General features: G+C 41.3%; 1 protein-coding gene across 1 annotated transcript; it reads left to right on the forward strand.

Moving 5' to 3' along the window:
• On the forward strand, positions 1 to 24,781 carry LOC100692326 (RNA polymerase II elongation factor ELL). The gene is made up of 12 exons (XM_005470763.4): positions 1 to 203; positions 3,113 to 3,160; positions 12,539 to 12,666; positions 14,160 to 14,314; positions 16,283 to 16,524; positions 17,184 to 17,308; positions 18,688 to 18,802; positions 19,600 to 20,056; positions 20,527 to 20,590; positions 20,968 to 21,139; positions 21,249 to 21,293; positions 21,587 to 24,781. The coding sequence occupies exons 1-12, from the start codon at positions 66 to 68 to the stop codon at positions 21,695 to 21,697; spliced, it is 1,800 nt and encodes a 599-aa protein (XP_005470820.1). The 5' UTR covers positions 1 to 65; the 3' UTR covers positions 21,698 to 24,781.
• The last annotated feature ends 1,661 nt before the right edge of the window (positions 24,782 to 26,442 follow it).

Raw genomic sequence — 26,442 nt, forward strand, 5'->3', positions numbered from 1 at the left:
AGACGGTCGTCTCCTCGGTGACGTTTCAGGCAGAATGTCGCCAGCAGCAGCTCTCAGTTGTAGAAATGGCAGCGCTGAGACAGGAGCATCGGTATGGGCTCTCCTGTGCTAAAATCAACAAAAACACCCCGAATCAAACTCTGTACCACGTCAAGCTCACTGACACCGCCATCCGGACCCTCGAAGCCTACCAGAACTTGAAGGTAAGACAATTTATCAGATTCACCAACTTTGGAGCTTGTGTGTCTTTTTTCCTTTTTATATCTTCTTGTTTTTGAATCGCCTCCAAACTCCGGGACCTGCATGAAAATAAGACAGATTGTTCCTTATTTTAGGGAGAAAACAGTGAAGTTTGCCCACTTATCCCGATTACAGACGGTTCAAATGTCGTCGACAAAAGCGCTTTTGGTTGATAATTGTGTACTGCGTTACTTTCTTCTGGCTGTGTTACAGTAAAAGGCAGGCTGAGCATGATTTATTGTGATTATAACAAGCAAATCATTTCACTCTGGTGACTGAATTTTCCTGTAATCCGAGAAATTTGTTTTGTTTTGAACAGAAAATGAGAAGTTACTGCTCGTTTATCAAATCGTAATCTGCTTGAAAATCAAAAGGTACTAGAGTTCTTTTATGACAAAGGTTTGTGGTTATCCCCTGGGCTTGTTTTCGCTGTTTTGTTTTTGTGTGTCAGTACACTAGATCTAAAAATATATGTACATTTAGATTATGGGAAAACGCAGGCGATTTCCTATAAACAAAATGTGGTTGGGGACTACTACCGTCCTCTGTTGGTATCATAAGTTCTGCTTTGCGTTTCCAAATGCGCACTACTTACTGTCCCTGCCGATCATTAAATGTTCTTTAAAAGGCTGTTTTTCTCCCCCTGTCTATTCCGCTCTGGGGAATAAATTAATGAACAAGCTATCAAGCAAATTATTCGACTGCTCCGAATCTGGAGACTGCTTTATTGTTTTTATGGTCCATTAGATTAGACCGGGATAATTTAGTCTGTCTAAATGGTCTTTCCCAGAGCAATGCTCGATAAGACAGTCCCAGTTATGACTGAAGTCATATTTGCTTAAATATTTTTTTTTGTTGTTTGTTTGTTTCCTGCTTAACCATCAAAACAAGTGAGTCTATTTCCGGTCACGGGCCATAAAAGACAACAGCCCAAAACTAACCCTGGATTTGGGACTCGGTGGATCAGCTGTGTAGTACGCATTGGGTCGGCGTGGCACGGTTTTGCAAGTTGTTGCTGTGCTCTTGTGTATTGTTTTTTGGCCTTTACACGCTTGGACGCCCGCCCATCTCCGGAGCTCACTGGTCTGTGAAGCAGAGTAAACTCCAGAGCTCATAGACCTGACAGCTTCTCCCAGGCCACAGCAGGCAGGCAGGCAGGCAGGCAGGCAGGAGAGGTTACTGCAAAAGTTTTCCAAGTCAAAGACCACCCATAGTAAATACAGTTTTAGACCGCTGGTCTCCCACCGAGCTGTGAAAGATGTTGTCCCCAGGAGCCGCAACCTGAGAGTTTCTGTTGCTGGTTATGATTTATTTATGCTTTTCATACACGTGTTTTTGTAAAGCACAAGCTAGAGAATGATTTTATTAAGGAAACTATAAAAGCTTATCACATAAGGTCTGTAGCTGTAGATCTAATGCACTAAAACATTTTATAAGTAAGCGACCAACTGTTATAAAATCATATAAAATCATAATTACCCCAAATGTCCCACAGGGAAAGAAAACAAGGAAACCACTGCTGCTTTCTGCTAAAAATAAGACAAAATCTTCACCAACACATGCTCAAATTTTAGGGAGCCAGACTCCAGTGAACTTTTGACATCTTATTTAACAGCTATACATTATATATGGTACATAACAATTATTGCTTATTTTATGCCGATGAATTAATCTGCAGCTCTTTGTAATGAGTGCCATTTTAGCAAACAGCACTGGTTTTACTAAAGGTCAATAACATTTTTGCTAATACTTCAAGTCAGTAACAACTTTATGTTTTCCCAAGTTGTAATAAATTCCTTTAGTTTTATTTAAATGTGACGAGCTGTCACTAAACACCCATTAATCTTCGTTTTCCAATAAGCTGTCATGTGTGCAGTTGTTAATAAATGTGGTTTAAATGCCACTGCAGTAGAACAATAAACATCAGTCAGAAGGCTTTTCCTCAACCTGGCAACCCCCTCAAAGAAATCTTGCTAATTGTTAATAAATAAACAGTCTGTTGACATTTGTAAAACCACTAGTTACGGGTTATAAAAGCACTTCAATTAACCAATTATTTCAATTCTGTCAAACAGCGACACTTTTAGTGAGTAAATGATCAAATCTGGACCTTTAACAAGTTAGATTTAGCCTTACGGCTGTGTTATGTGCTTTAATATTTATTATTCCATTCAATATTAAAAGCTATTGGATTATGAAGAAAATCACCGCAGTACTCAATAGGGAAGACATTTCTCAAAGCTGTTAATAATAAATTACGAGCCCTGTCAATCACAGGCAAAGCTGTGTTTCACGGATAACAGTCTCCAGCTATTTACTGAGAGTCGTGTCGACTCAAAAGCAGGCTTTATTTTTAAAGGGATTTTTCAAATATTTCTTTATCATTTAGCTGGGAGAGAAACAATATTGTGTTCAGGAGCTTAAGCCAGGTTTCACTGTGGTCTTGGAGAGCAGTACAGTATTTCCAGCACAGTGCAGGCTTGTAAGAGTGCTTTTTTTTCAAAGACATATAATTGATTTCAGAGCATGCTTTGTCTTTCCTCTGGGATCTGCTTTTTAGCCTTTTATTCATTTAGAGGGAAAATAAGCCGAAACGCACACCCGCGCACAAACGCGCTCGGCCAGCCGACTGACATGAGCAAAGTTTTTTGCAGGATATGGAACGATTAACGCTCACATTACTCTCCTCTGATTAAAGCAAGAAGTATCTGAGCAGCGGAGCAGCTGGGAGTGATGGCAACATTTTAGCGTTTTAAGTTCCCTAAACCAAACGGCAGTTATCTAGAAACAATGGCGGTATTTCTTCACTCATAATGCATGAGCTGTTGATTCAATCACTGACCAGTGTCTCCTTTTCTCTCTCTCTCCTCAGACATCACTATCAAATCAGCCAGCGATTTGCTTCAAGGGGAGCCAAGGGGTAAGATGTTTTGCATACTCTCCCGCTAATGTCTGAGAACCTGAACGCTCTAATTACCTCTGATTTGTTGTGGAGCACGCTTATGACAGTTCCTCTGGAAGACGTCTTATATGATTCTTAAGAACACATCGTTGAAGAGGTGGTGATTTTCCAAATGTTTGGATGACTTTATTGTCATAGGTCGATGGGTTTTGCTGCCTTGAATTGTTTTATGGAGAAAATAGCAGCTGTCAGTGCACCAGAGCGCCCAGTTTGAGGGAAAGGTCTCAGTCAATTTCCAAGTTACAATAAGTTGTGTCAAATGTTTCTTTCTCTAAACGTGTATGTACAGAAATCAGATACATATCATGGCTCGGTGCTGAAAGTAAGAGGCCATTCCTGTGAAGCGACTGTAAAGAAAGATGCCTGTGTCCGGCCAGATTAGCCCAGCCAGTATTACCACCCGAGCTCTGCCTGCTAGGCCTCTACACATTTACCACACAATCAGCCCTGTCTAAAAGGAGCTGTTCTAATCCCCATAAGAGCCGATTGCATTGACGAAAGTGACTTTGCTCTGTACACAAATGCTAGCCCTGTGTGCTCACACGGGCCCTAAGACAGGGTATGCTACACCCCGAGGCTGCTAGCCAGGTTACTGGGTCAGGCTTGCAACTGGGGAGGCTTTGTTTTTGGAGGGGGGAGGAGGAAGGGGAGTTGGCAAACCCCAGGGAGCCCCCATGTCTCTACGACTGTTGTCTCTGCGCAGACATGAAAGATCTGACGAGCAGGGGTGGTAAACAAGTGGAGGAATTTTTATCCAGGAAAATGTGCAAAATATGTTCAAAGTGCAAATGATGAATGTAAACATGTAAAGGAACATCTGTAAAGCCAGCAGCAGATTAACCAGCTTATTGCATCTTTCTGTGTAGCAATGTTAAGTGAGTGCAATTTAAGTGTGCTTTAATCACTGAATAGGATTTGGTGATTATATCTTGGCTGGCACATTACATATTCAAATTGCTTTGCGGAATTCAAGCATGGGCTCCCTCCCCCTCCGACAATAGTCCCAGAGCTGGACGATTGGGCATTAATGAGGTAGCGGCAGCCATTGGTGGTGGGGGAGGCCATATTAAGCCGTTAGTGGGGGGAGGATGCTGGTTAACATGGCAGTCTGGCACATAACAGACCAAGAGGACATCCAGTATCTGTGTCGGTTGGAGGGTTTCACCATCACAGATGTAGACGTCCCCCTTATCTTTCCACTTGCTAGATAACTGTTAGCTGGATCACATCCTTTTCCCCAAAAAGCAACACGAGGTCCAAGAGGTCATGCGTCTGCTGACAGCTGCCAACTGTAGAGCTTGATCACAAAACCCACGACTGCCTTCTTTCTGATCTTTGTCCTTGCTGGCTCATGTCACGTTTCCTGTAAAAAGGGCACTTCCAGGGCCGCAGAAACCAGAAGAATCCTTCAAATCACCGTCCTGGCGTCAGTCCAGGGCTGCGTGGTATCAGGGGCCAGGGTTCCTATCAAGAAATAGCACGCTGAGGTTTTCGGCTGCTTTTCCCTCTGTCCCTGCGGCATTTTGCCCTACTATTGTAAATTGTCTGCCAAGCTTGTAATCATGCAATGAAAGACACAACAGGACTCTGAATCTGGTGTTCAAGGCAACTATGAAAGACAAATTACTATAAAAAAAACACGAGAGCTAGCTAACCCCTGCATTTACTTGTTTAATTTGGACAAACAGATTTAAACTGGATGTTGTTGGAGGAAAGGGAAGTGAGTGAGTTTGATCAATGACAATACTTTGGGAGCAGTGAGTGGAAAATGGTAAAAAACAAAAACCCTCCAAAAAACTGCATATTTTGATGAATCAATAAGAACATTGTAGAAGAGAGTTTGAAAAGAAACACTCTGGATTCCTTAAAAGTCATCACTAGGATTAAGGAATATATTCGGAGCTGGTCTGGGTTCCCATGGTCTGGAATTTCACATCCCAGTGCTCATTTTCCTGTGCTACTGGCAATGCTGCCTGCTTGGCATGATGTATATCCATTTAGTAAGAAAATAACCTGGCCTTGATTTTATTTAATACATGCTAAAGTCTACTGATAGGTAAGGTTAACTGCTTGTTAATTAAATGCATGTTTTCTTTGATTTATAAGAAATCTCAGTTATTATCCTGCAAAGCTGTAGTGTAGAGTTGTGCGATGTTATACCCTGAAAAAAGGCTTCATGAGTCTAATACGTCTGTCGCCATTTCACTCAAACACGTGTGTGTTGTGCTGTGTCAGCTGTGACGTTGGTTTTATTACCTTTTCAGTGCATAAACAGTAAACTGGAGTTGCCAGAGTAATTGTTTTTGTTTATGGCCCTGTTTTCATGTGCACAGCTGTCACGTACAGACAGTGGCGCTGGATGAGGGGGAATGCAGAGGTGCTCTTAAGATATCCTCACGACGACTGCGTGTGAAGGCAGAGCTAGCTTCCTCCCTCCCGCCTGTCCTCTTGATTATTGTGCCATTTCACCCCATGCATTGGCTGAATCCTTGCAAGACATCAGGGCCTCTATCTCACACATGGCTGCTCTGACTCTATCCCCCTGCCACCGCACCACTTTGCCTCGCCTCGCGTTCATACTGCAAATAACCTCTTCCACTGTGGGAGAGTGTACGTGTGCATGCACACCACACATCCTTTTTTTTTTTGCTCCCCCCTTTTTTTCTGGGACCTAATTAGAATAACAATAACAGGAATGTGGTTGAGAGCTGTCCTCTCCCAGTGGCAAAGTGGTGAGAGGGAGAGTTGTCCCACGTGTTTCTGAAAGGGCACACGCCGCTCTATTCATCCAGATGTGTTAAGCGAAGCAAAAGTCCCTCTGTTCTCTGCCCGTTTGAGGCCCACTGTGTTTGTGCAGAGGCAGTTGGGATTTTTAGATCATACAGTATATTTTAGAACAAGCCCCATGAGATCCTAGGGTTAAAGAGGACTTTTCTTTAGTTAGCTCCTCTGTCATTACTGTATTCTTTGGCTTCTTTTGAAGAACACCAGTGTTTTAAGCTTACAAGAGTGATGAAAAGACAAATCAGTGGCCCAAGCTGGGCAGGCAATAAGGTGGCAACATGTAAGTGAGTCAAATAGAATTTTCAGGATTAGAAACACAAATAGTTTTGCATTTGTGTTGCGTCTTTACGCGGTTTATTTACATTCCAAAGACGCAAGTGCCTTGTTAGGAAACTCAGAAATAACACGACTCCACTGAAACAGATTTGCAGATTTAGATTTTATTTGTTGTTAAATTATGCTCCACATCCCCAAAGTGAACAAGCAAAGCCTTCAACCATAAATTATTAACTAAAATATCTGCAAGGCACCAGAAACTGAGACGTGGTTCCACAAAGACATTCAACAGATTATGTGACAGTTTTCCGGGATGATTTGTGCTGTAGGTCATGCTGCATGCCACCAGAATCAAGGTTCTTAAAGTGGCTTAAATTAGAAGTATGAACCTGTATGGTGGTAATTCCAGTTCTTGCAAAATGACAGCCCTGCAGCTCATCTCTTTGAAGGTTTTGGAGATATTTAATGTTTATTTTGCTCGTTTAACCTCATTTTCAAGGCAGGGAATTGTTACAGGATTACCAGTCCAGTGATGGGAGCGTAAGCAGAGCAATTCCAGTGGATTGTTGGATTATAAGGGGAACACATTACTGATTTGCAGAATAACACAATCTGCGTGTGTGTAATAGATTTTATTTATTTATTTGGGAAGTTTACATATTGTATTGAGAGAAAACAGCAGCCTAGCTCTTCAGCACAGTATATTTGAAAGCTATTAAGTGTCGTCTCCATCCCTCTGTGTGTGAAGAGGAAGGCACCTAAAAGAAGGGGTGGGGGTGTCAGGGGTGCTGAGATAGGGAGCGTTTGTTGAGGATGACAGATTAGCTTCAGCTTCTTGGAAAAAGACTGATTCTGCTTGGCATAACAGGCAGTACCTTGGGGGTTGCTCGACAGTTGCCCATCCCCATATCCCCACAACAACTCCCGTCAGTCCCCACCCCCGCTTCTTTTGCTTTTCCTGTATCTACCAACCCCCCTCGATGAATAGATCCTCAAGCATCACCGCCATATCCATCCACCCTCACTGAAAGCTCAGTTCACACTGTAAGAGGTCTAAATGTATCTTTGAGGGTGCGTAATTTTGATTTTAATAACTGTCACAGTGGATATGTTGCTCACACTGCAACAAATGAATGTTAATAACAAATTCCACTCCTATGTTTTATTATTACTGTCAATCTTAAGTTACATTCATATATCAAACTGTATTACAAAAAAGAAACATAACCAGTACACTAGCTCCAGTCAGGATCCATCCCCCTCTTCTACTGAGATACACATTCCTAAAGGAAGACTATTTAGGGCCATCCTTCATGCACTGGCTCTACTGGGAGTCAACGCCACCCCCATCCCTTCCACGCACACACCCAAACCCCCAATCCCTCCCTTTACCACCCAACAACACACACAGCCACACGTCCCTGCTGTTCATGAATAATCCAGGCGGCCCGACAGGCCATTGCACTCAGCTTTGTGGGGGAAGAAGCTAGAACAAAAGATGGGCAGCTCACGGAGCAGCTATGGCTGAGTAGGCTCAGATGAGAAGACAATGGTTACTAGTGTCAGTACAGACAGGGGCAGGAGGCAGAGGCTTCAGAGTAAATCACATATCCAGGCGCCTGCTCAGTGCCGCCATGCCAAATACCAGAGCTGGGAACCTTGCCCTCCTCGCATTTGTCTGCAGAGCAAAGAAAAGAAAGAAAGAGAGGAAAAACTATCCGCTCATCTTTTTCTGCAGATGTTTGGCTTGTGTGTAGCACAGAGGTGGGTAAACGTAGATCTCATTAATGATCCCTTTCCCCCCCGCTCTTGTCACACAAAGACAGGGTTAAGAACTCTGTTTAACCTCATCAAAGATGAGCAGTTTAAACATGCTCGAGGAGTTACAGATGAAGTTTTACAAGGACATCACCATCGGTGCCCTTTGTCCTTGTTCAACTGCTGAGCCCCCTGCCAAGGTTTTCTGTTCCAGTCCAGTTCACACCTTAAAACAGCTTGAAAGTATTTGACATCTCTGCACACAGGGCCTGGAGTAGCAGATGTGTCTGGGCTACAGCCACAGAGGCAGTTATTGTACTAGCCGGTGCGCTCGATGGGGGGGCCGCACTGACAAGGTGCTATGGATCGCCTTTTTGTTGCTCGAACTGTAACTGTCCGCCAGCTAAACTTTTACTCTCGCCATTATAATGAAAAGCACTGCTGCACACAGCTCTCAGTGCTGTGTGCTTCTTAATATTAAGCTGCTCAAATATATTAAACTGACACGTGTTAATAGCACGCTCTGATCATAGTAATACCCGATTAAGCTTTTCTCTGATTAATTAATCGTCAGATTAAAGGACTCGACAATCATAATTGGAATACTGTAGCACATAAGCAATTTAATGAATTCTTTGCCACGTTCTGAGCCGGACAAGTAACCCTGAATTAATAGTTATCTCCATAATTATGAACTTTTTACAGCAGGAATCAAGACAGAAGTCAGAAATTATTCAAATGGCGTTCAACGGCGCATTTCTAATAATTCAATTGACATATTTTCCTAATACAACTAAGCCCCCTAGAATAAAATGTTTAGAGATAGTTTGTCACTAGTACTGAACTAAAATGAAAAGTCATTAGCAGCAAGCACACGAAGAAGTAAATATTGTTTCAGTGACCTCTGGGTAATGGAGCTGCGTTTTTCTTTTAAGTTAGCTACTCTTTTATTACCTTTAGTTAGTAGCTGCATATAAAAGCTGTGTGTGAATCTTCTATAACCAATTTACAATTACACTCTTTTTTTTGATTGGATAGTTTGTTTTCTTTTTGTTTGTATTTTTGTTTGTTCAGTGTTGAGCGTTGGGCTCTGACTGATAATAACCTCTCTGTTGACATTCCACCGAAACAGTCAAATATTTGACCTCTCTCCCTCCGTGTGACCCGTCAGGGTGTGAAGGTTCCTCTGCCTAAAAAAAGACAAAAAGACAACACACACACACACACACTGGCGGCCTCAGGGGATCAGGCCAAAGCTCCATATGGAGATGTGTATGACTCAGCGTCTCTATGTAAATCTACACCTACTACGTGACTGACAGCAGCCTTGGGATAACAGACCTGTTGGTGCAAGTTGTATCCTTGAGTTAGCAGCACATCAAAAGTCCACTTGACTGTGATAATTAGTGTATTCTGCAGCGTTTAAAATCATAAACAGATAAACCTGTGTTTGCTGATACTTCAGCGCTACTAGTTGCTGTTGGTATAAAGCAAAAAAGTAGCAATTTAAGCAGGTAACAAGTCTGAGAAAAACGTTATTTAGTGCTATAAACTTTTACGAGATAACATACAAAAAACTTATTGTTCAAACAATCAATTTTGGTAAGAAAGTAGCAGCAGTATTCCCAAATTGAGTCATTTTTGAGCAGTTAAAGAAATAATAGGCATATGTTTGTGCACTTTCCATCTGAGACTTGTTCAAACTCAGGAGGCAACAAAGACGCAGATACATGATTAGCCGTAAAGGACAAGTGTGTGCAGATGTGTCTACAAAATGACAGACAGTGACTCTTAAATTCTTCAAGTAAATGACTTGTATTTTTAGGTTCAATGCGACTCACCCTTTCTGAGCGCTTCATCATGATCTGTCATGGCCTTTGCAAACCTCATTTTCTGAAACGTAAAAAAAAAGGGTGGTTGAATTTCTGCAGTAAAATTGTAGTTCCTAGTTTCTGTTTTTTATTCACAGAAGTGCATGACAATTATTTAGTTGAACATATTCCACATTGAAAATATCCCCAAAAAATGATATCACTCACTTGCCACAACAAGTTGTTGGACTTAAAATGTTAAATTGTATTATTTTTCCAAATGCTTTGCTCAAATAAATAAATAAATTGATATTCAAGCTTGCATTGATCTTGCATACTCAGTGATATTCTTCAGATCTCCCGCTTTCTCAAAGCAAAGAGGAAGTGTCATCAAGCAGAGGCTTGATGACACTTCCTCCAAGTTAACTGATACCAGCTAACCTTTTCTCATGATTAACTGTTTCCTGTCTGATATAGTTTGATAGCTTTTCTTGGAATTATGAGACACTGGGTCATGTGATAGCTCCACAATTGCTGCTGATTAGCTAGAGATACATTATCTCTTTTTTCTTGTCTCCTTTTCTGAGCTTTATTGCTAACATAGGCCAACTAGTTGGTGTAGCTGTGGCTTCATATATATTCTAAGGTATGAGTGTCACCAGTCTTCTTAGTTGATAATATAAGAAAGCACAGTATAAAACATCTGTGTCACTATGTGCTTGGTCATAGGGGATTATTGGTTTGCTGTTTCTGTCTCTAATGTTGTATGAGCTTTACCTTACAACACAAACCTTACAATTAAGTTGACGTTTGTTGTACATTTGTGATATTTAAATAAACTGAGCTATGGTTATTGTTCAGGCTTTATAGTCGTCTGGCGCTTTAAAGTGTGTTATCCTGCGGTCACGTAGAAAGGCTCTCCTTGAGAAGTCAGGAAGTGGGAACTAATGGGTTAAAAGACATATGGTTATGAAGCTTGAAAAGGAAGCTGTGAATGAAATGGGGGGCGACCTCTAAACAGTCTGACCTAAGTGACATTGATTAGAATTAGAATGTGAAGTGTGCAAGGTGGCACCGATGGGGGTGACAGGCAGATCTAATGCATGGCTGGAGGGGCTCATAGTGACTGAAAAAGGGGACGTGGTGGCAGTATTGCATTGCTAAATGTGCAAGTGCAACCTCACTTTATCCCAAAGCCTTTGTTTAGCCGTACCCTGATTTTAAAAACAAATTTGTGACTTTTGGTGACTTATAATTTTGGTCGTGGCAGCCACTACTTTACTCTTTCAAAGTAAAAGGTCCCGAGGACGTGCCTCGCCTCTTATCCCTGCTCACTTTGATGCTTTTCTGGCTGATCATTTCTAATTACTGTTAAAGGGGGGAAAAAAGCAAAGCCGACATATGCAGGGCTCTGCTTTACCTCTTCATGTTAACGGTCAGACATAAATAGGTCAAAATTAATGGTCAGCTGTGAGTCTCAAGTGTCCCCGGCCTTGTGTGTTGCTTTGCGTTTTGAGTTGACATGGGTGCGCATGAGGGAAAGCTGGGGGCAGATGGGGGGTGGGGTGAATGGCATGCCTTGGGTTTTTAGAAAAGGAGGAGGGGTGTGGAGGAGAAGAGCTGTTCATTGGCTCCCTGCTGCAAAAAAAGTGCTTATGGCTTTGCTGCATGACTGGGCATTTGTGACAGCTATAGTCCTGCCAGCCACATCTGCCAGGGGGACAGCGCTCTCAGCTCAGTCAGCTCATCATCAATCAATCATGAACGGTAACTAAAGAAGCAGCTTTAAGTCCATCTGACTGACATTTGTTTTTTCTTGAGACTCGCGCTTAAAGAAACTGCTTGCATGCTTTGGCCTGAGGAGTTTTACTGGATCTGCCATTGAAGAGGCAAAAAAAACAACATTTAGTCCTACTCATCAGTGAACACGTACTCGTGTTTGCAAAGCACGGGCAATAATCACGGGCTTCATCTGAATCTAGGACAGTCTATCAACAAAAGTGCCAAACTGCCCATTTTCAGGCTGAAACACAGCTGCAGGCAATGTAGCAGAGAGCCGCTACCCAGTGTGCTTTAAAGGACATATTACCTGTTGGTTAATGACTTTCTAAGTTGAACTATCCTTTCAGTGGAAGTGGGTTTTCAGGTCTTTTATGTAACAGGCTTCTAACAGTGATAGACTTCACCCTGCTGGCTTGTTTGTTGGAACGGAGCCGTGGACAGTCTGTGACAGAAGAGGTTATCGCTGGAGTGAAAAGGTTGTCCACTGTGCTTTTGTTATGTTGTGTCTCGCGAACAGGCTCTTCTTGTGACTACTTAAAGGTCATCATATGTGACCTGGGAGGTGTGTGAGGCCTCTTGTTATGTGCCGCAAACAAAAGATTATTTAGGTGTCACTGAGATCAGGAAAAAACCCCAAAGTTTGTAAGTTTGCCTGCTTTACTTTGGGTAGTGTTTTTGAGATAACACTGAATGAGTTGAGGCTATATCTGGGAGAGATAAAACATGACTGTTGCATAACACGGCTCTTAAATTAGCAATGCTAGCACACGCAGACACACACACACTCAAGCATGTCAGAGAACACTGTCAGACTGTTAATGATTACCAAGGACCGGCTTTTAAACATTTGATCATAAGCATTTCTTTACTCTGTAAATCAATGTTTTTTAAAACTCATGGTTTTTGTTTCTTTTGTCTCGGATAGTACATAAAGATCCCCGCACCGACCCCCGAATCTCCAGATGGATTCAGAGTCTTCTCATTTTACCTATCCAGTGACAGCAAAGACAAGCCTCAGTCCAGCTTCGACTGCATTCATCAGTATGTCTCAGGGTAAGGAACACACACATAACTCTTTCCAGAGTCGACCACAAATGGAATTTGTAGTAAATTTGGTACCAGAGTGAGACCGCAGGACCAGGCCAAACAGTGGTCTCTCTCTTTGGTAATAGTACCACAACAGGCAGAGAATCACCGTCAGGCTCTATTCAACTACAAAAATACCCAGAGGCTGTCGTGCCACCGTGACCTCAAAGGTGTGACCACACGTAACTGAAAACAGAGAAGTAGTGTTTATGCTTTGCCGGGTTAAAGGGTTTGTTAAAAGGTTACATCAGAGCAGCTTGTTAGAAATAAGGTCATTAAGCCTTGATAACATTTGTTATAAAGAATTTAATTTGGTAACCCGACCAGATTTGGCACAGAGTCGTTGAAGAACCATGACAGGAATTTTTTTCCTTTCAGTTGTTCATTTGATGTTTTGCTAAAAGGAATGGATGGGATATAAGTGACAAATGAATGACATATAGAATTTAACCAAATATATCAGCTCTATGTTTTTATGTGTTACCAAATGTCAAATATAAGCAGCGGTGCGTGGATAGATCCATGCAGTTTCAATAGAGAGAGTATAAGGGAACAAAGGGTTGGCAGTATGTCACGCTCGCGGTGTCAACAAGATTTGTTTGTTTGCAATAGTATTTGCGACTTTATTGTAGTCAAACAAGTTGGTGAGCCGGCGATTGGGTTATCTGTCTCTTTGTCCTTTTGTTATGCTATTTTGAATACTTGCTGGGAAGCTTTAATTGCACTCAAGGTGACGTAGCAGGTTTAATGTTATCTTTATTTGTCTGCCACGCTCCGTGCGGGTAAAGCAGGATGTGCACGGTGAAACAGATACAAGAGAAAGATTTACATCACTAAATATACAAATGTACAAAAGCAATGATTCACTGTCTCTTTATCTGACTGAGGAAAATTGTTTATATGTGACGCGGCGCGGGAAAACCCGGCCACAGCACGGGGCGGCCACAAAAACAGCCGCACAGTGACTGCTGTTTGTTGACTCGTCTCACCGTGTGCACTCTCTCAAATATCTCCAAAAACATATCTCCTAAAAATGTAGTTTATCGAACAGCTTGTGATGGATAAACTACAAATAAACAAACATCTCGGCTGTGTGTGCCTCCCTCATTGATGCCTCATTCATTGATGCTATTACTGTGTGGATTGTGATGGATGATTTCTTGTAATCCTAGAGAAATCTATCATTTACAAATGTGCTACAAGTAAGTTTTTAGGTATTTTCATCGTTACTAAAACACTGTAATTCAAATAATGGACTCGTGTTCAAGTTAAAACTGTGGAAAGTAAATGAAATCAGTTTTTTTTGCGCAGTAGTCTAGAATTTATCACATTTTAGGGAACATAAAAAAGTAAAAAATGAAAATATTGGTCTTATTTTGGTATTTTCCAGCACCCAAAGGTGTCTGAAAAAATGCTGGGTGACAGTGAGAATTCCTAATCCCCCCCCCCTCTTTGCACAGGGAGGGCAGGGATCACCTGGAGGGCCAGGGGAGCATTCAGGACAAGATCACAGTCTGCGCCACAGACGACTCTTATCAGACGACCCGGGAACGCATGTCTCAGGTGGAGAAGGACATCTGGAGCCGTTCAGCAATTGAGATCAAGCCAGGCCCAAGTACGTTTCTTACAATACGTGCATCGATATTTTCTTGTGTCTTCCAACTTCATTTTACTACAGCCTTCAGGCATTTAGGAATCAAGGACAGATAACTGGAATTTTTTATGGTTCCGGAAAGCCTTGAAACCACCGCCTTTTAACATTTAATCCTTCTGATAATTACCATATGGTGCTATCACATAATAAAGTTATCACATAATTGATCAAAGTGCCGTGTTGCAGTTACTCATGTGAAAGCAGAACCTTTTTCTTCTTCTTGCTTTCATTCTGACAGAATTGCTCAGGCACTTTGCCAGTTTCCCTTCCAGCATCATTAATGTGATTGAGTTTGCACAAAGTATGCGCTAACAGGTCTCATGCTGGTGAAGTTGTCTAAAATGTAATTACACAAACTGAAACGTTAGTCATTTTATATGTTTCCTAAAAACATCTAAATAGATATTTACACACACAACCTGTAGTGATCTGTGCCTGACTCCTGTCTGAGACCTAGTGGTATTCAAGCCCCCGTTAGCTTAGGTTATGATTTGTACAAGAAACAGAAATATTCCTCTGAGGCTTTTACGTGTGTATTCAGATAAAAAATGTCAAAAACCACTGGAGACATCCTGGTGCAGTTACAGAATATCCAGTTTCAGTTAAACATGTCTTTTCATGTACCTTGCCGTCTCCTGGACACTCCTGCGGAGAGGGAAAGAAATGGATTGCAGTATGCACCGCATGCAGTTGAGACTGCACAATTGTTTTGCGGTAACTTGCTGTCTTTTTATGGTACAGTAATGTTACACTGTACAGAAAAAAAAAAAGAGTCCATACATCAACTCCTAATTGCAGGCTACAATAGAAAAATGTACATAATTTGGATTGTAATGTATGATTTAATCTTTGGTTACGTTCAGTAGAAATGTACACATATTTTGGTGCTCGGAAGCTTGAAAAAATAAAGTGAGCCGTTTCCTGCATACAATTCCTTCTCAGGCTGTTTGGTAATTGTGCGGAAATACACCCGCACTACTGTAAAGTGTGTAAACTCTAGTAGGTCACAATGGAAAGTCAGCAAAGCTTCCTTGAGAATCTTAAAACTTCCCCGAAGCGCTGCTTTAATTTATTGCTGTGAAACAATGGCTCTAGTCGCTGCTTGCTGGAAAGTTGCACTACAGGTTGTTTCAGAGCAGGGTGGATATTTGCCTAAAATTGACACGACATGGGTAAATTGTTGGAACAAGCTTGTGCAAGAAGCATGAAATACTGTATACTGCCAAAACTGCAAATTACTGTTAGAGTATAAATATCAGCAGTTTTCACACTATCACTGTGCTGTAAAGCATCTTCTGTACATACAGCACAGTTTGCCACACTGTCCCTGTGAAAGCACTGTTAGCATTTGACCTACATCAACCTCAAAGCATGTCTTACAGCTATAACGAGATTACCGTCTTTAGATATCCATAAGCACTGCCTGCCTTGGTCCAACTGAGAAAGGTTCTCTCTGTTAGTTGCTTTAGTTTAAACGCTCTCCTGTTTACACAGCAGCTAAGCGTGCTATCTAACCCACTCACTGTTTTCCACTCTAAAGAACACTGCCTCTGCATATGTGCAGAGAGTGCAGTGTTTAAATTATTTACACGTTAAAACTGATTTTTCCGATTAGGATGAGAGCATTGCAAGTCGTACATGTGCTTCGTTTGCGTTACACTTAAGGGGACTGGCTACAGTTACTCCCTCACAGGTTGGTCTTTCAAAACCAGGTTGTATTTGAATATCTGGCCTGAGGACTGGATTAGCCCCAACATGTTGGCTGCGCTATTCCAGGATACCGTGAATCCTGTTATCAGATCATTTATAATCTGTAAGTTTTGTACAGGGTAGCGACTGTATTGCCTTTCATCAGCCTGAGATTATTACACCGATAACATTTTAATTTCCTATCTCTAATCAAATTAAGCTGCTTTGTTTTGACTTTAGGCAAGTGTGTGAAGGTCCAGCGGAAGCAAGGTCTGGTGTCAAGCTCAGATAGCAACAACAAGCACTCCCCCAACAACAAGAGGAGCCTGGTTCCCAGCCCTGTGGCACACCGACCTTTGAGGGATCGCATCATTCATCTGTTGGCCTTAAAGCCCTACAGGAAACCTGAGCTGCTGCTGTGGCTGGATAGGGAGCGGGCAACTCCAAAGGACAAGGCTGACCTGACCTCAGTACTGGAAGAGGTGAGATATCTGGTAAAATGCTATGTAAACACATTGCCCACTAATGAGGAATTTCCTCAAATGCAACAAGTAAAAAAAAAAATTCAGGTTAATACAAACCAGGCTGCTTTGTTTCCTATCAGGTTAAAGACTGACCCTGCAAACCTAAATAAAAGCCCAGCATGCAATTCACTAGTAAACTACTATTTATACACCGACTATAACTAGCTTAGTGTTATGCAGCTAAAAACTGTGCTTGAAAAAAAAGAAAGTGATGTCAGTTTAGTTTCTTTCAGGCATATTTCCTGTGCTCACAATGTTTGAGTGTCCCACTGCAATCATCGAGTGGAGACTGTGCCGCCGCTGGTAGTTGTAATTAGGGCTCTGCTTTAATTATCTCTGGACGAGAAGATTGTGTTTTGACAGGAGGGGGGGCGTGGTGTCTCCAGCTGGGATCTGACTACTTTCAAAATTGAAAGTGGTTGGTTTGGGTAGATTTGTATCAGCAGGATTAGGGTTAAACTGTTTATCAAACACACACAATATACAACCCAGCATGTCAAAGATTGCAGGTAGTTTTTGTTTTTACTTACACATAAAGCCGAACGCAGCTGGATCTATTTTATTGTTATACTCGATCTCTTTTATGCTGATTGACTGAAATCTTTCCGGGTTTTCAGGTTGCTAAACTGAGCCCTAAAGACCACAGCTACTCTCTGAAGGATGAGCTCTACAGACATGTCCAGAGAGACTGGCCTGGATATCTAGAAGAGGAGAAGCAGCTCATCCACCGACTCCTGATCAGGTGAGAATGAAGTTTTCAGGTGTTGTTCCATTGAGAGAGCTAAATGTTTTAGAAAACCAACAACTGGTTAGCTTAACTTATCAAAAGGACTTGAAACAGGGTAAACGACCAGCTCGGCTCAGTGTAAAGATAAAATATCCACCCACTGGAACCTCACAAATTAATATATTATTTCTTTTTTGTATAAAAACTGAGGTGCTGGAAGGAGATTATCCTAAACTAATCACCTGCTGGGTTTAGTCCATTATCACATGAGTATAAGTGTCTAACTGGCAGCATGAAATTAAGCATATGTCCATTACCCCTTAAGTTCTTTTTTAGATTTTCAGAGACTTCTCGTAGGCAGATAAGGCAAGAAGAAAGCGATAGATGCTTTGTGACAGTGCTGGCGTTAACACCGAAAGGCCAATGAATTGATGTAGAAGTCTGCTGTGATCATTTTGAAAGGGGAGCTACTAAATGAGCTACTTCTCCGCACTGATGAATCGCTTAATGGACACATCAAAGCGCCGAAAAATATTCCCTGCGCCGTGTTGCCAAATGGCATTAGCACGGAGCGCTCAGAGTTGCAAGGCTGAGCTGTTGAGGGTGAGCTTCCACCCCTCGTGCGTTTCCTCAGCCTGCCAGCAAACATGCAGGCCATGTGCTTCATGAGAATTTTGGAAGAAGTGCTGTTGTCTGATTGCACAATCTCCCTTGTTTTTTTCACCACCCCCACTGAGTGTAAAAGTCTTACAATTGTAGTCATCGGATCATTCGCCAAGTGTGATAAAGCTGTGACGCTGTGCACATACTGTAAACTGTACAAACTGTACGCTTCTTCCCTGTAGTTTATCCTTGTATTGGGAAGGTCCTTGTTGTGAAGGCTTTCTTCCTACTCTCATGTACTGCTTGATGTTAATCTGTTCTGAACTGCACTGCGCATTAATGAAGAGGTTTGAAACCACTGGGGGAAGTGACTTTATGCAGTGGCATCTGTTTGAGGAAGGAGCTGTAGGAAGCAGATTACCAGAAAATAGTGTTTACCCTTACAGAGGTTAAATCAGCTGCTATTGTTCTTACGCCGGCCTGTGTTTTGTCTTTGTGGTTGCCCCCTTGTGGATTTCATCGCCGAAGAGACGAACTGTGCCACAGAAACGTGCAAAAAGCAAAACGAGGGGGGGCAAAAATGCAGTTTTGTAAGGTTGATGATTAGAGCTTCTCTGAAAAGGCTGTCATCTCCACATCAAAGTAAATGATAATTTCTCATGTGCTTGCTCAGGAATCTGCCAATGAAAACGTTGTGACTTATATACTGGCTCTTCCTGTTTAGCTTCACAGGCCATTTACCTTGAAGTTACTGTCCAACTGAAGGTGCTGTGTTCTCAATCTTTCCTCAGGAAGCTTCAGCCACTCCACAGCAGCCAGCTGAAGAGTCCCCAGTCCAACCATTCATTCCACAAAACTCCCGGGGATTCTCCTTCACAGCTCAGTCCTGCCAAAACTCTCTCTGTGGTAATTCAACGTGATTTTTTTTTTTCCCCCTGTTGCTTCTGTCTTATTAGACTAAGAATAGACAGGGAATTTCCTCATATGCAGATTCACAGTACACTGTGTAAACATAGATATTGTTTGACATTTGGGGAAATGAATATTTGCATATTGCTCTGGGCATTCTTGCCCGGAGCGATATGGAAAAATTGACACCAGTCTTGTATCCTCTATGTTAAATAAGGGAAAAGTTAGCCTTCAAGGTTTTATGCTCTTCTTTTATGTTCTTTAAAAAGTTAATGCTGTTGTTTTTTCTTATACTTTGCAGTTTTGGTTACTTAAACTTAACCAAACTGCAGCTGAAAGCTCCTTTCTGCTTCAAGACCCTGACAGCGAACTTCTTCCTCTAGCACATGTAGCTGGATCTGGGTAGATTAACATATTTATGTGCCAGACTGTTTCCTGGCAAGGAGCAATTGTTAACAACCAGACTCCACCAAGTAACTAGTCTCGGCCGAGAAAACATCAAACAACACGTTTCTCACACAAGCAGCCCTCAGTGGATCTAAGATGAAACAAATTTAATGTGTGAATTTATGCTATTAAGATGATTTTGTTCCCTTTGAGCCAGAGCCTGACTGTAATCGTCTTATATTGTGGAATTTTTTCAAAAGTGCTGCTTGCTGTAGCTTTTTATTGATGTAAAAGCATTTGAAATCTGCCAATTTTTGAATGAAAATGAATTTTAAAAAAACAACCATAAAGTAAGAAGAATATTTCTGATCATACTTTGCAAACTTGTGTTCTCTTTTTCCCCACAGAAACGCCCATCAGCTTTGGACCCATCCAACATCCAAATCCCCAAAAGACAAAGGCTATTAGACAAGTGCCAGCCTCTGCAGTCGCCCTCCCATGCTGACTTTGGCACCAATGGGGCTCGTAGCTCCTCTAGTCATGGAAACTCTAGTGGACACATTAAAACAGAGTTTGACAAAACCAACAATCATCTTCAGGGGAGCCCAAACGGTCTCTACTCGCCACATAAACTCAGTGGGTCATCCACGGTTCCCAAAGCGGAGAGGACTGAAGCGGCTCCGACTGCACCTACCGCCAAGCCTCCGCACACTGAAACCTCCATGTGCAATGACCAGCAGTTCACCAATAGCCAACATAAAAAGAAAAGATCCAAAAAACACAAAGACAAAGAAAGAGAACGCCTTAAAGCAGACTGGATAGAAACTAGCCCAGACCTGAAGCAGAATCAAGAAAATCTCCAAGGTAAAGAGCAATAAAGCTATAAAATGTCATGTTATTGTCACCCTCCGTGTTTCCTATTGTTCAGCCACCAATCATCATAGTCTTATTTGAACAGGCCACGAAACCCTTCAGCTGTTAGAATTTTTATATTTTATATATGTTGTTTCTGGAAGACCACAAAGAGAAATCTATATATTTTTCTCAATTTTAATGATTTTAGATGAGCGGTTAAAACTCGCACACTGTCACCCTGTCTTTAGCCTGTTGATGATTGACTGTGGAACAGCTGTGTGACCTACGGTCGAGCGAGTCAGCAGGCAGCGGTTGCCTCCTACTCGGGGCTGCTGGCGTCACCGCTCGCCTCGGCTCGGACCTCTTATCAGACACAGATAAATGAGTCCGTCAGCCTTGATATGATGGCCACATTATCACATTTGCATTGGCAGTGCGCTTTAACCTTTTTTCGATGTGTGTGTTTTTCCTATCTACAGGCCATGAGGGAGAGAAAACACCTGTTAGCTGTGGCACAGCAGAGGATCTGCCTGATTATTTAACGTAAGATTAAATATGTTCTGTGTCCGGCTTTGTTATTTATGTCATATTACCAGATTTAGAATGGATTCATCGTCACTGAGGTGTTTAAGTTTCAGAGTCTGGCTGACTGTTGAAGTTTAGCTTCAAAATATTTATATATAGTGAAAAAATGCACATATAAATAACATGTCACAAAGCTTCCCTGACAATGACTTTAAAAAAAGCCTTTTATTCGTACATCTGGTCAACATATCAGGCTGTAATCAGTTACATGTCGGGCCTTGAAATCTGCCAATGTGCAGTGCCACCTACTGGAAACACAGGGAAACGACGACTCTGCTTCTTGGCTTTAAAAAAAAAAAGTCAATGTTTTCCTCTCTTTCTTTCCTTTTCTTTAGAAAATACAGCACCATAACTGCGCTAGAGCAGCGTCAGAAGTATAATGAGGACTTCTGCGCCGAGTACGATGAATACAGAGCTCTTCATGACCGGATTGGGGCTATAACAGAGATGTTTGTTCAGTTGGGCTCAAAGATCAACACTCTCTCTCCAGGAACACAAGAGTACAAGGTACTGTCCGCTCTCGAGGGCTACTCTAGCTGCTCCGTTTCTTGTAAATCACCACAACGGATCAGATCATATGGCACACTAACACCTTTTCTTATATTTGCTTTTTCAGCTTATGGAGGAACAAATACTACAGAAGTATCGCAAGTACAAAAAAGTAAGACTTATTGCCATTTTTTTTGTCTAAACACTTCTATTCAGTGGTGTGCAAGAACCACAAAAACAAATTCTGGTTTTAAAAGCGTTATCTGACGACATCATCTAAGATATGTTAGCCACGTTATCTTCATATCAAACCATTCTTTTCTTTTATTGCTGATATGCATCGATGGCTCTTTTTAAAAATTCTTTATCTACTGATAATCAGAGATAAGCAAAGATAAGCATCTTCTCATAAAATCAGGTTGAAGCCAACAACATCTCACTGGACTCTCTTCCTCTTTCTTTCAGAAGTTTCCTGGGTATCGGGAAGAGAAAAAGCGATGCGTGTACCTCCATAAGAAACTGTCACATATCAAAGGCCTGATCACAGAATACGACAGAGCGCAGGGACTCTCGTAGTGATCGGCCTCGGCCCTTCGGCAGGGTGTACGACTGGACCAAAAGACTCGTAACGGACCCAAAGACTGCCCGGTTGGGTCCTGAAGCCGCTGAGACACTATTCACTTTACTCCTTGGTCTTGATGTAATCGAGGAGGGAGGTTCTTCTTTTTTTTTTCTTCCAAAAAGCGGGTCGAGACCACGGACTCGTGATCCGATGTTACCCTTTGACACCATCTGGTTTTCAGCTGTGATTGCCGCTGGATTCTTTCTGCTGTAAAACGTGACACAGTGAAAGCCAATGGGTGTGATCATTCCTGCCTAAAAATTCTCCTTTATCCCATCTGAACTAAAAAAAAACCTAAAAAAAGTGTTGATTTTTAAGTATTAAAAGTGATGGTACAATCAGTCCTAGAGGGGAAACAAATGCTACTAAAGTCTTTATATTTAAAAATAGAGAAATTTATGCGCTTTTTGCTGATAGAAAGTCAAATGATGATTGATCAGTGAATGATCAGATCCCATATTGACAGCGATAGGACCGTGCCATGAACAGTGTGTCTCTCTTTAGACTAGATCATAATTTACTAATTAATTTATATTTCATCACTGCGAGACAACGACAACACAAGACACCTTTTCTGCAGGATTGAGACCCTGAAAAGTCGATTTCTTTTTAAAATCTGCTTCTTTAGGCTTTTTCAATGATGGATTTTGTCCTGTAGCTTTCTGCTAACGTCCTGTTTCATTTCTGAGAAATGTTGAAATGCCACAAAACGACTCCTCGCAGTGCTATAACGCTGTTTTTTGAGAAAGTGCTTGTGCACAGTTTGTGTCACTTTCACCCACATGTAGCCTACAGTACCAAGAACTGCCTTTTAGTGTCTAGTGAGGAAAAAAACAACTATTGATTCAGAAATCTCTCCAAATTTATTTAGTGACAGGTTTACTGGCATACACGATCATGCTGTGTTTACACCTTGGTGATTTAAAAAAAAAAAATTGGGGTGAGAGCATAATTCACTTGAGTGGGTGTTACATTTTGATATTATTCTGCTGAATGCGACAGCAAAGCCTTTAAAATTTTTTACCGTGTAATTGTTAGCCCCACAGGGAGTATGGCACTGTAGGTCGCTCACTAAGTTCAAACCACTCTGGTTCGGCTGCGTGTAAGGAGCAGACTGACCTCTAGTGGCTGCTGGCGAGCCTTTTAGATGTTTTCATTTAACCACCATCTGCCATTTTATTTCACCTGAATTAGCCTAAAGTGGAAATAAGCAGATCAGATTTCAGTATTCTCTGGACATTTGCATCAGTGTAGCTATACTCACAACTGTTGTCTTAAAGGTGGCTAAAAATGATAGAATGAAGCCAATATTTGCCTTGACATGTACACTATGTCTGACATTTCCACAATCTCCTGGTACCCCAGTTCTGAAATTGTCTCGGCTTAACCAGCTCAGACTGTTTCTGTAAATGTGTTTTTAGTTTGAAGGATAGCTCAGTTACTGGATAGGTGTTGTGCAGCAGTTGTCTTATCTGTGTTGTTTTTCTATTTTTAGCTTCATTTGTCGTTTCGTTATCTGTCAGATAATCATGTCCAATCCTAGCAAGCACCACTATCAGGAGGAATATTTGCAGAAATCATTACAAAACCAAGGTCCTCTTGATTCTGTCAGTGCAAATAGACGGTGGGGTCTTTTGCTATTTTGCAATCAAATAAACTTTTTTGTTTCTTTTTATTTCATTCAGTACTCTGGTATATTTGAAGGATTTTAGACTAGTAACATTTCCTCTGTCTCGGCACATATGAAAGTTTCCAAGAAAGATACATTTATCTGCACTGATGATTGGGGAAGGGGAAAATTGTAAGCCCAGGAAGCACCAGCTTTGAACATTCAGTATTACCAGAACTAGATTCTTTAGGCCCCAGTACACCCAAAGGGATCTTTTAGTTAATGTGCCTGGTTGGTTATCTTCTCAGGACCAGATCTCTTTAAGATTTACTGGTTTGAGCAACCAAGCAAATACGTGAGAAACACCTGTGGCATTTGTGCTGGTACTAGAAAAAAGCAGCAGATGCTTTAGTGGTTATAAAGCACATGGGGCTCTTAAAAAAAATACAAAACACTTTATTTGTATTTGGCACAAGAAAGGTACTAAAATGTTTCTACTGATGGCATAATGGAGCACCAGCTAGATCACGAGAGTTTAAACTCGCAATTTAACTATTTCTATTAAATGAAGGGCTTCACTCTAACAAATAAGAACATTTTACAATGATCAAATAAACCGTAGAAGAGGTGAAACTTCCTGGGCAAAGTCACAGTATCATGAAGATAAATGTTCCATTTGTTTAAATGTGTTTTTGGCAAACCACACCTTTGATTTTTTAAGGTGCTTTTCAAGTGCTATCTGTCTGTTTTTTGTACTGTCACAGTAGCTAACTACTGAAGGTGCCTTTCATTCAAAGAGCAGAGTGATTCTACATATAACCATCATCGGTATTCTGGAAAAAGGAAATTTGGGGCTGCAGTATTTACAAATTTGTAGTTTAACACTGTGCCACTTTTAAAAGTGCTTTTTTCATCTTTTTTCTTTTTTTTTTTTGATAAAGTTAATCTCAGATGCCTTTTAAAATGCGTAACTATTCCAATTATGACAAGTTGGCTTTTTCAAAATTATAGAAGCTGCTTGATATTTGCTCACATGTGCATTTGAAAGAACAACCTGGACTTTATGTTTTGGTTTTGATTCCAACCTGGCAACCCACTTCCACGTATTATTTGGTACTGGCAAAACAAGCCTTGATAAAATGTGAAATGACCCTTTTTTCTTCTTCTTCTTCTTTTAGAAATCACTGCATTTGATCTAGCTAGGAGAGCAAATGTATTTATTATGTTCTATGTTCTTTTATTGAGTTCATCTTTGCATAGTTTGTTCATTCTTTACACAGCAAAACCCAAGTACGGTGAAAGGGAAACAGGATATATTTTTGCAATTTTGATTGTGGATGCGTTATCATGTCATCCTCTTGAGAAAAGCTTTCAAGAAAAATGTGTATTGTCTCAGTGAAATTGAAAAATAAAGCTCTTTTCAATTCAACAGTGCGTCATGCTTCCTCAAGAGGGCAGTATTGCTCCATTTTTGAACAGATCCACTCGTTTGTCAGTAGACGCTTTGTTATTAAAACACATTACACTTTTAAACTGACCAGTTTTAATTAATTTCTCGTCATTACGGTGTTTTTATTTTTCAGTAAACTGTCACATTGATGGTTCAGACATGTCAATCAATATGCACTGGACATTTTATTAGGTACAAATTGCTAGTACTGGGTTAGACGTATGTCTGTGAAGGTTCTTAGTCATCCAGGTCATTGTAGTCTAAGCGACTTGGAAAGAAAAGCGTCTGGACTTCTCTATGTTTCTTGAAGGCGTTCCACCTCTCATCTGAGAAGCTTCTTTAGTTCTAAGAGCAACTGGTGCAGAGTCCCAGATTTTAAGCCCTATTGATCCTCTACCTCATCACACGAGCCAAGGTATGAAAACGGGTGTGGGTCACAATCAGCCAAGGTTTTGGGTGAACCCATAGTGAAACCTAGCCCAACCCTATCATGTGATTTACTGATGTGAGTGGGCATTAAGGCGTCTGGGAAGGGATCTCAAAACTGGATTATAGATGGCAGACAGTTGGTGTCGTAAATCACCACCTCTGTTCAAAGATGATCGTTCACAGTGGACATAGATGGCTTCTTTCACTCCTCTTTCAAACCATCTGTCTTCTCTGTCCAAAATGTGAACATTGGCGTTCAGGAAAGAGTGACCTTTGTCCTTTAGATGCAGATGAACAGCCGAGTCTTGTCCTGTTGAGATGGCTCTTCTTTGCTCTGCCATGCGTGCACCAGTTGCTCTTAGAACTGAATAAGCTTCTCGGATTACAGATTAAACGTCTTCAAGAAACTTAAAGAAGTCCAGACGCTTTTCTTTCCAAGCTCCTTAGACTACTGGGTTAGACGTACTTTTGCCTTCGGAGCTGCCTGGCATGGCATGTTATTTTGCATGAAGTAGTCATCAGAGGATGGATACACTGTGGTTGTAGGTTACACCACCAGCCTCATTAATACAGGATGAATCCATGTGTTCATATTATTTATGCAAACTCTGACCCTGGCATCTGAATGTTGGATATATATATTTATACACCACTCTACATTTAATCATTAGTTATATTATTAATCCTTGGTTCTCTTCCACATCATGTCTTTGTGCCCAGGTTTCTGGTAGATGAGGTTTCTTCCTGTTAAAGGGAGTTTTTACTTCCCATTGTCACCAAAGTGCTTGCTCATGGTGGATCATCAGGTTGTTGGTGTTTTCTCTGCATTATTTAGGGTCTTTACCCTACAATATAAAGTGCCTCAAGGCCTTGAACTGAATTGAAATGACAAATCTGGACTCAAACACAGCATTTTCCAGAATAATTTTGCCCAATTGTATTGTGTCTGTGTGAACCGTAGTCTCAGTTTCTTGTTCTTAGCTGACAGGAGTTGCACCCGGTGTGTTTTTCTGCTGCTGTAGCCCATCTTAAATGCTTAAAGGGTCTATGTGCTGTGCATTCGGAGAGACGATTTTTAGTTTTACCAAGTGGTGATTTTAGTTAAGGTAGTCTGGACATCCCCCCTCGTCTCTGGTATCAAAAGGCATTTTTCCCAGAGAACTGCATCATTGGATATTTACTTCATATCATTTTGTTGGAACTAATCACTC

The sequence above is a fragment of the Oreochromis niloticus genome, linkage group LG7 (assembly GCF_001858045.2).
Source record: "Oreochromis niloticus isolate F11D_XX linkage group LG7, O_niloticus_UMD_NMBU, whole genome shotgun sequence".
Taxonomy (NCBI): domain Eukaryota; kingdom Metazoa; phylum Chordata; class Actinopteri; order Cichliformes; family Cichlidae; genus Oreochromis; species Oreochromis niloticus.